At 44.0% G+C, this 13,969-nt stretch overlaps 1 protein-coding gene across 4 annotated transcripts in view; it reads left to right on the forward strand.

Moving 5' to 3' along the window:
- The window catches only part of FARP1 (FERM, ARH/RhoGEF and pleckstrin domain protein 1), a 225,339-nt gene that overhangs the window by 198,391 nt on the left and 12,979 nt on the right, over positions 1–13,969 (forward strand). For all 4 annotated transcript variants that reach the window (XM_065057309.1, XM_065057313.1, XM_065057321.1 and 1 more), the window contains exons 17-19: positions 8,029–8,110; positions 10,765–11,002; positions 13,346–13,476. In XM_065057309.1, coding sequence (XP_064913381.1) covers positions 8,029–8,110; positions 10,765–11,002; positions 13,346–13,476 — 451 coding nt within the window. The remainder of the gene's footprint in view (positions 1–8,028; positions 8,111–10,764; positions 11,003–13,345; positions 13,477–13,969) is intronic.

Here is a 13,969-nt window from a genome sequence, read left to right on the forward strand (position 1 = left end):
TGTGCTCCCCGCCATGGAGCAGAGCACTGCTCAGCCCCTGCACCAGCTGTGTGTCTCCTCATGGGCCGGACTGTGCCACTGATACTGCAGCAGGCAGGATTCAAGCCAACTTATTTGAATCTGACTCTTCTGTCTCAGCTTTTTCACATTTCCAGGCAGGTGGAGGGGGGAGGAAGGTGGGATGCTTGTCCTGAGACATAAGCGTGCTCTGCATTCATCAGAGGGTGGTGTGTCCTACAGAAAAAAGGGGCCTTTGGGGCCTTTGAGTGGAAGGTTAGTGGACTTCATCAAGCTACTGGAAGCCCCTAGATACCCAGGTGTGTTCTGGGAGCTTGTCTGAGAGCAAGAGCCACCTACAACCAGTCATCTGTGAGTAGGATGCTGGGTTTTATCAACTTAAAGAACAGTTCAGTCTGCTCACTCTGCCTAGATATCAGTGTGTTTGTCTAAGGTTTGTTTCAAACCTTCGTGCTGCGTGTTGGAAGCTCTTATGGGAAGCTATTCCCTGGTCTCATAAGAGTTGGATCGTGTTGAACCTGATGCTCTGCAAAAGAGCTGTGAGGAGAGCAAGGCCAGGGGAGGTTCGCGCATAACAATTGTTAGATGGCTCAGTGCTTTTAATTTGTTAAAACATCTAAAAACTTTTAGTATTTGGCTCAAAGAAGCTCAGGTTGTGCACATTTTTAAAATCATTTCTGGCTTGCTTGAAGGCTTCTGAGCTGTTTGAATCTGCCATCAGAGACAGGCTGTTTGTTAATGAACATCTTAAGGGCTGGTATCCTTTTGACCCAGTTATAGATTCTGGCAGGTCTTATTTGTTTCTTCACACAATTTACCCATTTTTCTCTTCAGTGCTGCATTTCGTAAGAGTGGCAGATCTCAGTGTCTAGTGCACAGTGAGAAAGTCTTTAACAAGACGTGAATTGATGCTGACACCAATAGCCAACTGCAGGATATAGGAAGCTGCTGCATTTTTCACAGCCAGAGTTTCTTTCTGGCTATGAAACTGAGCAGCTTCACGGTGTTTTTATTGCACAGCACCCTAAGATCAGTCATACCATGTGCCAGGGGAGGTTTAGTTTGGACATTAGGAGCAGGTTCTTCCCCCAGAGGGTGGTGCAGCACTGGAACAGGCTCCCCAGGGAGGTGTCACGGCCCCAAGCCTGACAGTGTTCAAGAAGAGACTGGACAAGCCCTCAGACACATGGTGTGAACTGTGGGGTTGTCCTGTGCAGGGACAGGACTTGGACCCAATGTTCCTTGAGTGTCCCTTCCAACTCAGGGCATTCTATGATTCTGTGTTTCTATACCATGCTCTGGTCGGTCTTTCTGCCCAGCCTGTGATGTTGCTGGGTCTACGAAGCAACCCGTGAATCCCACTGTTTGACCTGACTGAGCTGAGCCCTCTGTTCACAAGACTGACTGTGTTCCTGCCACCAAATGAAAATACCCCACTAGAGGCCCTGTGGTTTGAGGAGCGAGAGGATGACCTTTAGTGGAGGCAGACAGACAGCAAGGGAGGAAGAAAGGGAAAGAAGCTGCCTAAGGTTGGAGAGGGGACAGTGCACGTCAGGCTCTCTGTCCTCTTAGGAAGTACCAGTAGAGGTGCATCTAGCGCCCTGGTCCTGGTTTGCAGGGCTCATCCAGGTTGCTCCTCAGCAAGGCTTTGGGTGCGAGATCAGGAGTTCCCAACCCTTTTTGCTGGGAGGAGATATGGGAGGCGTATCTTGGTGACTTAAAGCTGACTCCTGTTTCCCAGGGCCTGGGAGGCAAGGAGTAAGAGGTGTGGGCAGTGCAGGCAGAGGAGTTGCTTTGTTAGCATCTGGCCAGTTGAATCTGAGATGTCAGTTTGGTTTGGGTCCTTCATTTATCTAAGCTGTTTAAAAGGCTGTTCATTTGGGCCACAACCACCATGTTCCAGCCAAAAAAACTGAGCTCATCTTCCCACACCCCTTTACATGTTCGTATTACAAGTGTCCAAACTGGTTTCTGTAAATTCTGACAGAAGGTAGCAAATGGAGAACCATAAGTTTCCTCCCTTGGTCAACCACTATGCTCTGCAGAGACCGGTGCCAGGACAGGCCAGGATAGCCATTTCTGCCCTAGGAAGCCCTATCAAGTAGTGTGAATCTGCATTTTGGGCCTTATCCATGTGCTAGGAAGAAGAAGTATTACATACTTTCCAGAAATGCAGGCAGACTCATCTTCTGCCAGGGAAGCCAGTAATTTGGCTCCCATTTCACAGGCACTTCTGAGGAAAGCTGCTACGTGGTACTACCAGATGTGGCTGAGAAAAGTGCGGCTGGTAATTTGCAAAAAGGAAAAAAAGCTCTTAAATCTTAGCATATGAAAGGAGAAGGCTGAATCAGGATTCATAGAAGCCAGTTTGAAAACCTTTAATAAAGAGCACTCAGGGAGTTGTAGGAAGATGAGCTAAACGTTGATTTATTAACCATTTTTTGTTTGGGAAGTAGTACTTGCGGTCAGGAAGAACAGCCTAATAAACAGTTTATATAAACAAGGCAGCAATCCTTATCTGCCTTCTTACATGCACGAGTGCTGACTGTTCAGCTGGTTCTGCATCCTTGGTGAAGAGGGATGAAGAGGACGATTTCAAAAGTGTCATTGTCCTACGTACATAAATGGAGTATGTATTGTAGTATGAACCTCAGAGACACTCAGTGTGGATGCTGAAAGAAAGACATGAAGAGGAGCCTGGTCCCAGTGCATTGGCCTCACTTTTGAGAGGCCAATTTGCATTGCTGAAGCCATTTTTGGGTGCTTCGGGGGATTAGAGCCATGCAATACCCAAATAAATTTGAAATGGTGGGAGAGAGACAGCTTGTCTAGAATCCAGTAGTCACAACCAGAGCCATGATACATTCATCTCTTTGGCTCTCCTGATGGGATGTGCCCAGGGTCGTCTCTGAGGAGGTGCCACGGCAAGGTATGAAGTGTTGTTGTATTTTCAGTGTCTTTCCATGCGATGATGCTACTTGCTTTGTTCTCTTACTGTTTGAAAGCGTTACTGACACACTCTTGCTGTAGATTGGGCCTCTCCCACAACAGAAAGAGCCAGCCCAAAGTCTTTAAACGTGTCCACAGTCCCCTGAGGCTTGGTGGGACCCTGGGAAGCTCTGGTGGCTTCAACAGGACATTCTTAGGCTCTGAGCAGCTTTTCATGCCCCGCTTACTGCTGAAAGGACAGCTGCAGCATCAGCTGGAATGGGCAGGGCAATGAGAGGCACTGTGTAATAGCAGGGAGTGAGCAAGAGAAAGGGTGTCTTGCTTTTATCAACTCTTCCAGTTAAAGGGTGGTGTTCTTCTTTAAAAGGCAGTTGTAATGGGGTATGTTTAAGGTATTTCTTAATATTAGACACTTTTGACTTTATTAACTAAAGTTCTAAGTGTTCAAGGCAATCTATAGTATCCAGGAGGGAGATGCTGTTCCTCAGCACATAACAGAAGGTCACACACCATAAATATAATTCTCTGCAACTCATATTTTTTTATTTTTTTTTAACTACAATTGAAGGGCTGCAATCAAAGTTTTTTATGTTTACCTGAGGAAAACAAAAAATCTCGATATCTTTTTTCTCCCTCTTTGCCTTCCCACCGTCCCCATCACATTTCTATTCCTTGTTCCTTCTACTGGCATTCCTGGGTGACTGAGTATAGTATAGGCTAACTTCTTTTCATTCATTTTTCAATGATGGACACTTAGAAGTTTATGTAATTTGAAAATCCAACATAGCTGTTTGCATAGTCCCAGTAAGTCAAGCTGGTGGCAGTTTTTAGTTATATGTAAGGTAGTGTCTGATTTTCCTTATCAGGTATAAAAGTTGGTCTTGTCCTCTTTGCTTTCAGTAGCACACTTGCATTACGGTAAAAAGGAAGGAACTATTTGGAGAAAACGTATAGAATAATATCTCCACTATTCAGCATGTGACTATTCAGTCACTATTCAGTGACTTTAGACCTCCCTGCACAATGTCAGTGGAGTGAGGGCACATTATATAGGGGAAAAGCAGCTCCTACATCTTCTATGGAGCTGGAGGTCATAAATCAGCTCCTGATGAAAATTTCTAAGAGTCTCGTCCCTGAGCTCTATCCATTGTCATTGGCAGAGAGATGCCATGTTCAAACAGTGACCCATGAAAAACAGAAGTAAGAAGAACAATTTAGTCATCGATGCGCAACAAATGAGCAGCTTCTTCCCCCCACCAGCACGCTGAGTGTTGTTATTCAAAAACACACCACAGGGAGAGCTCCCTTCTCTGCTGCTCTGCTTTGAGCTGTTAAAACAGTAAGACACCATCTGATGGGTCTGGTGTTTGGTTTTTATTTTAATATTCTTTGTATTTGGATGCTCTTTTCTTGGGGTTTCTTTTCTTCTTGTTTACTTGAGATTCGTATGTTGAAGAACTGGGGAAGAGGGCAGCATAGTGTTGGGGTTCCTCCGGAGTTGCGGCAGAGAGCTGGGGTGGTGTGGAGAATGAGGTTCAGGAGATGTGAAGCCACCACATTCCCCCATGCCTGGCTTCAGACATCCCTGTCCCTCTCCCTCTGCTCCACAACGCATCCTACACGTGTATGCACCATTCCCAGTGGGAAGATCACCTTTTTTGCAAGAGGCTGCATTTGCATGGAAATAAATAACAAAAGCAGGTAGAAGAGTCAAAATAAGGAGCAATACCCAGCCATTGCATTTCTGGATTTTCATAGGGTTTTGTTTCTTTCAGCAGTGCACATCAGCCTGCAGCACAGGTTATCTCTGTCTCGGGCTGAGGCCTCTGGTACAATTCAGCTCAGGCAGCAGCTGGAGAGAGGCTGTTGCTTTTGGGGAACCCCCTTCTCTCCCTCTTTGTCACCCGGCCAAGAAGACAAGAGGAAATGGTCTAAAGTTGCACCGGGGAAGGTTCAGATTGGATATTAGGAAAAATTTATTCACATACAGGGTTGTCAGGCATTGGAACAGGCTGCCCAGGGAAGTGGTGGAGTCACCATCCCTGGAGGGGTTTAAAAGATGTGTAGATGAGGTTCTTAGGACATAGTTTAGTGCCAGAATTAGGTTATGGTTGGACTTAATGATCTTGAGGGTCTCTTCCAGCCAAAATGATTCTGTGATTCCATGCAGAGTACAATTTGAAAGCCCTCAAACTGTTAAAAAAAGCCTCAGACCAGTCTGTGGCCAAAGCCAATGAAGGGGAATGTTCCTGATGCTTTGCATGTGGCTGATGTGATGAGATGCTGCGCAAGCAGACAGTGCTGGCTGTGCTGAAGAGGGGCTAGGGGATCAGCTTTTAGGAAATAAGGACCTGACTGTTCAATGAACAACTGCACTAAATGTTAGCTGAAGTTCACAAAGTCAGTGGAAGCACTTCACCATGACTTCAGTAGGCTTGGGGTCAGCCTTTGAGTAGCTAGCTAATAAATAAGAAATTTGCAACAGGTATTCCAGCCAACCTGTATTGTAGCCTTGAGATCAGAAAAGCAATTTCTGTTTAGAAATAGCAGTCTGTAATGATGTACTTAATACTTATCTTGGCAGTAAATCGGAAAGGTACCAAACTGCTGAAATCCATTAGATTAAATCAAATGTAGAGGCACAAAAAAAAGCATCCAGGCAATACCAGAGAGTTAGAGAATAACATGGAAAGCAAGAATTCTTCTAGAGATAATTATGGAATACCACGTCGTTGCTGCCAGCAGCGCAAATTCATCTGGCTTTGACATTTCTGGGGTTGTGTGAAGCAGCACAGCGTGAACTGTTTGGACTGGGATGCTGCGTGCTGGCTGCATGGGCAAAGGGCAACTTTTCCATGCTCGCTGCTACTGCCTTGGACTTCACATGGTTGTGGTTTTCAGCTGGGGGCACTTTGATATGCACTGCTTGGGGCAGAGCTTTAGTGTCTGGAAAGTTTTATTTACAACCTCTGGGAGGAAATCTCAGTGGGGAGAGCTGCTGGATGGGAAGGGAAAGGCGGGGAACAGAGTAGTGGGGGGGATGACTTGGCAGACAGAGGCTTCTTTGAGAGAGAAATTGGGTTTTTATCCTCAGGTAATGTGGAGACTGTAATCTTGTAAAAATGTCCATACATTCCTCTTCTGTTCCTTGCAATACAGACCATTTCTTGGGCGTGATTCTGGTTAGACATGAGAAGGAAATTTTTTACAATGAGGGTGGTGAAACACTGGCCCAGGTTGCCCAGAGAGGTGGTTGATGCCCCATCCCTGGAGACATTCCAGGCCAGGCTGAACAGGGCTCTGAGCAACCTGATCTAGCTGCAGATGTCCCTGCTCACTGCAGGGGGGTTGGACTAGATGGCCTTTGAAGGTCCCTTCCAACCCAAACCATTTTATGTTTTTGACTATGTCAATGTTTACATAATGTAGTGCTTTTGCAAAACGGGTGATTTTAATTCAAGTTACCATTGACGCAACCCAACCTTCTACCCCGGTGTAATCTCTGGATTCAGAAAAAAATATTTAAAATCTTGTTGAGAACTGTATTTTTCTTGCTTAAATAGGCATGTGAGTGCCTGGGAGACTTAACACAATAAGAAATAATTAAAGGCAGCCTATGAAACTGGATATTGTTCAAATGAATGTGGAGTAATCCCTTGTTTATCAGCTGTGCCTCCTTGTCTGCTGAAGGGTAAAACAGATGTTACTGTGTAGTACTCATAAACTATGCCCTCCACATTTCCCAGTTAGAAAAGCATGCAGAGAACTTATCCAGCATGAACCATAACCATGGTTAACGTTACAAAACAAAATATATGTCTGAATATGCATCTATTCATGTAATAAAGTGCATCCTCTATGATTTGGTCAGTGCGGGACCTCTGGCTAAATTGCTGGGACTAAGGAATGCAGAGACTTACCACCTGGTTGGTCATTTTTTTTTCACTGCACATGGAATTTTCCTATAAGTGTGAAATACTGCAAGTGGATGAAAAACAATGTATCCATTTAGTGGTAACACAAAACAGAGGTCTTGTTATCCTTGGATTCATTTATAGTTTGATTGTATTTCTGTCTTCTTCCAAGGTGGTGCATTTCTTTGGCTGAATTGCAGGTTGCTCACACCAGGACTGGATCTGTCTCCCAATACTCAGATGTGGGAATTGAGCTGAATTTTAAAAATTGAGGACAGCACATAAAAAGCCACACTGCAGGAAATTTGGATGCAGTATTAGAAGCTGCAAAGGGGAGGGGGACAGTGCTTCTCCCCACATCCCCCCTGGTGATTTTCTTTTGAGAACCTACCTTGGTTGGAACAGATCCGTAACAGATTAGGTTCTTCTCTTAAGGATTTTTCCTCCTGTGTTTTCTAAAAGATGTGATTTGATTCAGCCAGACTGTGGTATCCCTGCTTGTCTTGCACATGGATTTGGAAGCAGGAAGATCTTTTTCATCAAGAGTTGAGTTTCTCTCAAATGAAGCACCCACCCAAGTGCAGCTGGCTGGGTGGGAAGGAGCAGTTTGCATTTTTAATACCAAAAGTGACACACTGAAAGTAAGTTCCCTGCCAGTATGTAACATTTATGAGTCAAACCCAGATGCTGGATGGATTTTTTTTATATCCCGCTGTCCCTTGCACAAGCAGAAAGCTTTTCAGGGAAGGAACAATGTTGGGTCCTGTGTTGGGGTACAATCCTTGTTTCTGAACAGAATTGTCCTTCTGCTCTAAGCCTACTTATTGTCATGGGATTTTGATGTCTTCCTTTTTCTCAGGCCATTTCCAGCCTTCTCTGGTGTGTTTAAAAATGCTAGCAATTCTCTTTAAAAGTCTAATCCTTCTGTTAAAAGCCTGGCCTCTCTGTTGTCAGGAGTGCAAGCCGGGCTGGGTGAAGGTTGTACCATAGCTGGGAATTACGTGTCCATCAGGAAGATTCTTCTAGCGAAGGAGCATGGGGGTCAGGATTTTACAAGAGATGAGCTATTGAATTCTTTTCTGTGCTTGTAAGTGATTATGTGATTTTATTGCATGACTGAAGTGTGTGATATTTCTGTTGCTAACAGGGAAGGCCGCTCTAATGCTCACATTAAAGGAGATTACCAAAGAATCGGAGATGTTATGCTAAAGAACATTCAGGGTATGAAGGTAGGAATGATCCTCTAACTATTAAGCTTTGACACGGATTAGAATTACTGTGCTTTTCCTTTTCATATGATGTTGCCTCTTGTGCTGGATTTTGCCAACTGTAATCAAAGCTTACGCTGTAAAAGTTACATTTGATGAAGCATCAAGTGTTTGGTGAGACCTGAGATTTCAGAATTGCTAGCTGATTTTAAATTGTCAAAGCCCCTTTCCTCGATCCCCTCTCCAAATGTAGGAACAGCACACACGAACATTTCCTGTTCCTTTTTTTTTTTTTCAAATATTATCACAATTTGTGTGGTTGAAGAGACTGTTCAAACACTGAATGTGTCTACTTGTACATGCAAATAGAAGTGTTAAGATATTGCAGGAGTAGCAACCATAACCTGGATATTGATTTGGTTTGGGAAACTTACGTTCATGCACTACGGTTCCAAGTTAGATTAAAGGCTTTTGGAGAAATGCGAATAATTGCCTTGATCCCTTTAAAGTTAACAGCAAAGATACATGTATGAAGTGTAAATCTAGGTGTAATGTTCAGCAGACTTTGCATCCATTGTTAGTCTGGCCAGAGTAGTATTTTTGGTGCTCCGTGTTACTGAACGGAGAGCGTGGAAGGCAGCACAGGAGCCTGTGAAAATCCTACAGACTTTTACAGTATGGATAGATAACACACAGCTCATCTTATTAATGTGTCTGTGTATCCAGTTCAGTGTGTGGCAAAACACAGCACTGCACCTTTCACAGGTGGATCTCCAGGTGCTTTCGAAACCATCATAAATCTTTCTTTGGTGATTACCACTTGTGCTTTCTACAGTTAGTAAATGCAGCGGCCTTGAGTCCTTGGCTGGAGGAGGAAAGGGCAGTTCAGTCTTTACAGCTCTCCTAGGACATTAGTTAGTACTAGGCTTATCTTTCAGAAGGACAGAGAGGGATGGAGAGAGGTTAAGTGATGTGCAAGTGATTATACAGCAAATCAGAAAAAGAGAACGCAGAAATCTTGGTTCACAGTCCCCAGCACAGTCAGCTCTGTCACCAGTAAGGCAACCTTACCCTTTCTACAGCGTACTGAGCAGGAACTGCCTTTTCCCCTCAAGACACAATTCAGAGGCGTTGGAAGGAAGTTGGGGGGAGTTTTCTACCTCCATCCCTGGTCTCAAGAATTACACACCTTTTCACTAACAGTTTGGTCAATCTCAACTTCTAACAGAGTCTGCTTTTGCTCTTGGTACCTTGCAATATTAAATTGTCTGTCCTTCACTGTCTGCACATCCTTCTGTGGCGCTAGCTTAATAGCAGCATGCAGTCCTCACTAACTTAGGCCTTTTGTTGTGCATTCGCCTTCACCATCCTGCCTTTTGTGTTAGATGATTTTTGAGAACTACCACCACTAATAAGCACAGATACATGGAGGAAAGAGGAAAAACACAATTTGACTCAACTGCACAGGAAACAATGGAGTTAGTAGAAACTCCACATATTTATCATGAGACCTGATTAAAAGACCTGAAAACAGACACTCCTTGTTTAATTAACACAGAAAGGAAGTTAAGAGCAGGTAATTAATGGGCAGCTTTTGTAGCAGTCCAGAGGGTCTGCCGTGTCTTTGCTGGAGTTACAGGCTTGTAAAATGAACATGCAGTATATGGAGGAAGCTGCTTGGGTGTAGGGAAGGCGTGTTTCTAGTAAGGGTGTCACAGATCACAGGAGAGCAGCAGTTGATTTGGAAATGTGTCAAAAAGCATGAGCTGTAGAATAGGACAGACTGTTTTCTCAAGTCCATTCAACATATGTGTTCAATTTCTTTTTGTTGCTGGTTAATATTCTGCCAGGTACTGGGAGGCTTTTTTTTGCTGCTCCAAGAAGCTCTGTGCATCCTGAAGAACGAGTTTACATTTGCAAAACACAGATGAATGTGTTAACTGTTCCAAAAATTACTGCTGAATTGTTTTAAATGGGAGTCGTGAGTGTGTGTGGTACTGAGACCTGAATGAGGTTACATGTTTCTCTCAAACCTCATTCACTTGCTGGTACGTAACTCCCCTTCTGCCAGTGGGGTCAGACTGCAGTAAGGAGAAGAAGACGTAATCCAAGGATGAAGAACCATAACACACCCATTTCTGTCGGACAACTCCTCTGTTTTTGTGTTTGTTTGGACTCCTGGGAGATGCAACTTCTCATTAATAATAGAGGAGCAGAAGCTAGAAATCCATTTGCCTGCATTTCAGTTCCCCAAAAGCACTAAAGGAACTGGGGCAACTAAATCCCTTCATCCTCTTAGAAAATTCCATTTTGTTTCCTAGCTCTGCATTCACATTTTCTCTCTCTCTCTCCCCATTGCACCTACTTGCATGGGCTGTGTTCATGCTGTCTCCTGGCCTTTGGATGTCTCACTGATATCAGACTTAGTTTTGTTTACTCATGTGCTTTTGTTTTATAGGGAATGCAGAGGGGTGGGGGTGTGTACTTCAGATGAGTAATGACGCTTCTCATCAAGTGAATATCAGAACCATTGTGTTGTACAGCAATTTTGTTTCTAAAATCCCAACTGCTGTGCTAGGTGGATTTTTTAATTGGAATAGGTTTGGGCTGAGTCATGTCTCACAATGATTGCTAATAGCTCTGCCACATACTTTGTCTTTCTTTGTGCCTATAAGCAACTGACAGTTCACCTGTGGAAGCACAATGAGATTTTAATTGAGTTGGAGAATGGGATCAAGAACTCTCGCAAGCTGGAGACCTTTTGCAGGGATTTTGAGCTACAAAAAGTCTGCTACCTGCCTCTCAACACCTTCCTTCTCAGACCTTTACACAGGCTTATGCACTACAAGCAGATAATGGAGAGGCTTTGCAAACACTACCCACCAAGCCACACGAACTTCAGGGATTCAAGAGGTAAGTGGGAGAAAAGACACCAGTTCCTGGCATCTAAATCTGTTAGACGTGCATGGCTGTACCAACAATTCTTCTTATTAAGCCTACATTGAAAGAGACCTGAGTTGCAAAATCAAGTGCTCAGAAGACCAGACATGGTAGGATTAAGGTTGCTCTTGTATACATACACATTATGCCACAGTCTGTACAAAGACTTGGAAGAGAAATCTGCTGGGGGTTATTAAACACACAGAGATGACATGCAGTTCAGGAAGTCACTTGAACTGAAAACAGATGGGAGGTTGAGATTAAGCATGGGGAACGTACCATATGTGCTTGTCTTGCACGTAGCTTTCCCTAGAGATGCGCTAGGAACACAGGATACTGGCCCAGGTGAGCCCTTGGTCTGACCCACCATGTCTGCTGTTATTATGTCTTTTAAGTGCTATTTGCCTTTTTTCCAGACATACAGTTTGCTCTTTTACTGTTTCCATGATTTGTTTCAGGAACGCAAAGCTGCCACTGTGGTTTTTTTTCCAAATGTGAAGAATTTTTCCTCCTGTAGTCTGAACTCACTGCCTGCTATTTCTTAATCATAGAACCATAGTATACCAGGTTGGAAAGGGACCTCAAGGATCAATGATTTTTGATGATTTGTTTTCCTCCTTTCTTGCCCCCATTCCCACCCCCATTGTTAGCTGTCTACATTAAAGATAACTATGTTATCTGTACAGCTAGCACTCGGTGTAGATACATGGGAGGATTTGGGGAGGGAGCAATGCCTGGCATGACTGCTTCCAGCTCTAAGTTAAGCTGAGTTAACTGCCTAAGTCCCTTTAGATGCCATGTGATGAGACCAACAGCAGACAACACACAAAATGTGGAGGTGATTTGGCTTGTAGGGATAGGAAATGCCACAGAGGTCTCTGGCACTGAAGTGCTGCGTGACACTGGTGTTTGCCTAAATGTAGCTACTGCCTGAATGTGATCTCAAGGAATGCAGCAAGTAGCACCATCGTTTATTTTAGCCAAGGTTAGATGATGAGGATGATGTGTCCATTCCCACTTCCCCAGAGGGTGCAGGTTTGGCTCCTGCTCCGCTTTTGAAATGGATTCAGGGTGAAAATAAGAGAGCATGAGAAAGACAGTGTGACTCAGGGTCACCATTGCTCTGGAGTCTGTCTCTTACTAAGGTGTTTGCAGATTTTTGTTAAAGGTCAGAGCACAAAGGAAGCAAAACCAACATGAGATATGGCTGTGAATCCCAGCAGAGAGCTCAGGTGTCCCACTGACAGCTGGATGAACTGCACACTGAGCAATGATATAAGAAAGAAGAACCACTGTTACTGTTCTCTTGACTATTTTTTAACAGAATGGGCAGTAACTGCTCTTCTAGCACTAAAGTCAGTCAAACGATGTGTTTGGCCCGTTCAGAGGACTGCCCGTCTGTTTAGGTGCGTCAAGGTTGATGCTCACATACCCGATGGCACAGGGAGCCAGTCCATGAGCTGGTACCCCAGAAAAGACCAAGTGAGGAAGTGATTTTCAGCCAGGTTCCCTGAGGTGACTTACTGCGTTGTTGGCACAGCAAAAAGACAAGACACAGGAAGCAGCCTGCACTTGATTTGGCTTCTGCTGCTGCAGAGTGGGACTTCCTAGTGCCATCTTCCTCTTGTGTTCCACCTGATCCTTCACACAGCAAAATCCCCTTTGACAATGGAGATTTCACTTAGGAAAGTCACTCCCAGGTGTTAGGTCACTCATTGTCCATAGTGTCTTGGGAGAGAATGAAGTAGAGCAGTGGCAGGACTTGGTGACATGCAGCCCTTCCAGCTGTTCTCATTGCTGGGACTGAGGACAAACCCCAAGGTTAGCGGTTTTACCATCTGAGATAGTACAGTAAATGATGCTACCATTTCCTGGTGTTTCAAATACGTGTGTTGCAGGCTGTGGAAAAAATTGCATTTTTTCTCAAGCATAGAGAAGATGCCTAGATTAATTGGAGATGTAGGAAATGAAGTCCTTTAGGAGAATTCATGCGTTGGTTCTCTGAATTGACTCAACTATTCCTACAAGGTTTCTGTGGCTAAAATTGAGCAAACACTTGGCTGAGGAAATAGACTCTCTCTTCATTACAATGCTCCATCCTCAATAAAACAAAGTCCGGAGTTTGTGCAGTTTTCAGTCTGTCTGTGTGGCTTTACACTGTGAGGGAAAAGGGTAACTCAAAGTAGTTGAGGGTAACTAGTTGAGGGAAAATAGTAAAACAAAGCTTGAGCTCAGGGCTGCAGACAAAAGCCATCTTTCTTTTTTGAACATTCTTGTAAGTTTTTAATAAAGCACTTTATGGTTTTGTCCATCTAGCTGCTTTGGCTGAGATTTCTGAGATGGTGGCTCAGCTCCATGGCAATATGATAAAGATGGAGAACTTCCAGAAGCTTCATGAACTCAAGAAAGACTTGATAGGCATAGACAATCTGGTGATCCCAGGAAGGGTAAGTAGCAGAGTTGTGATCAACACCTGATACAATTTCAAAGCATGAGGTATGTTTTAGAAACCTGTTTCTTAGGAGTAGCTGTGGCATTGCTTTTCCTCATACGCACCTTTTTCTCTCACCAAAAACTCAGCAAATGTAAATATAATAATATCATAGAAAACAGCAGCCTTCAAAGTGGGAAGAAGCAATCATCTTTATTACCTTTTTTACTGATTTTATTAGGTTTATCGTATGTGTAGGTTTGGATGGTTGTGGGCAATTCCAAACATGTTTTACAACAGAGGCAGTAAAACTGTAATATTTATCACAGTGTTCAGAGCTTGAGCAGGTGCACATTTCCTCATTTCTTGCTGCCCTTAATTTTTTTTTTCCAACCCTCGATGCTAGAGCATAGCAGATTAAAGGAAAGAAAGACATTTATGCTGGAAGTCCCTCAGCCCTTTCACGATGCCTGGCTTTGAAACTTGTGGCCCTGGGGACAAGGAGTCTC

This window comes from Columba livia, chromosome 1 (genome assembly GCF_036013475.1).
Source record: "Columba livia isolate bColLiv1 breed racing homer chromosome 1, bColLiv1.pat.W.v2, whole genome shotgun sequence".
NCBI classification, from domain to species: Eukaryota; Metazoa; Chordata; class Aves; order Columbiformes; family Columbidae; genus Columba; species Columba livia.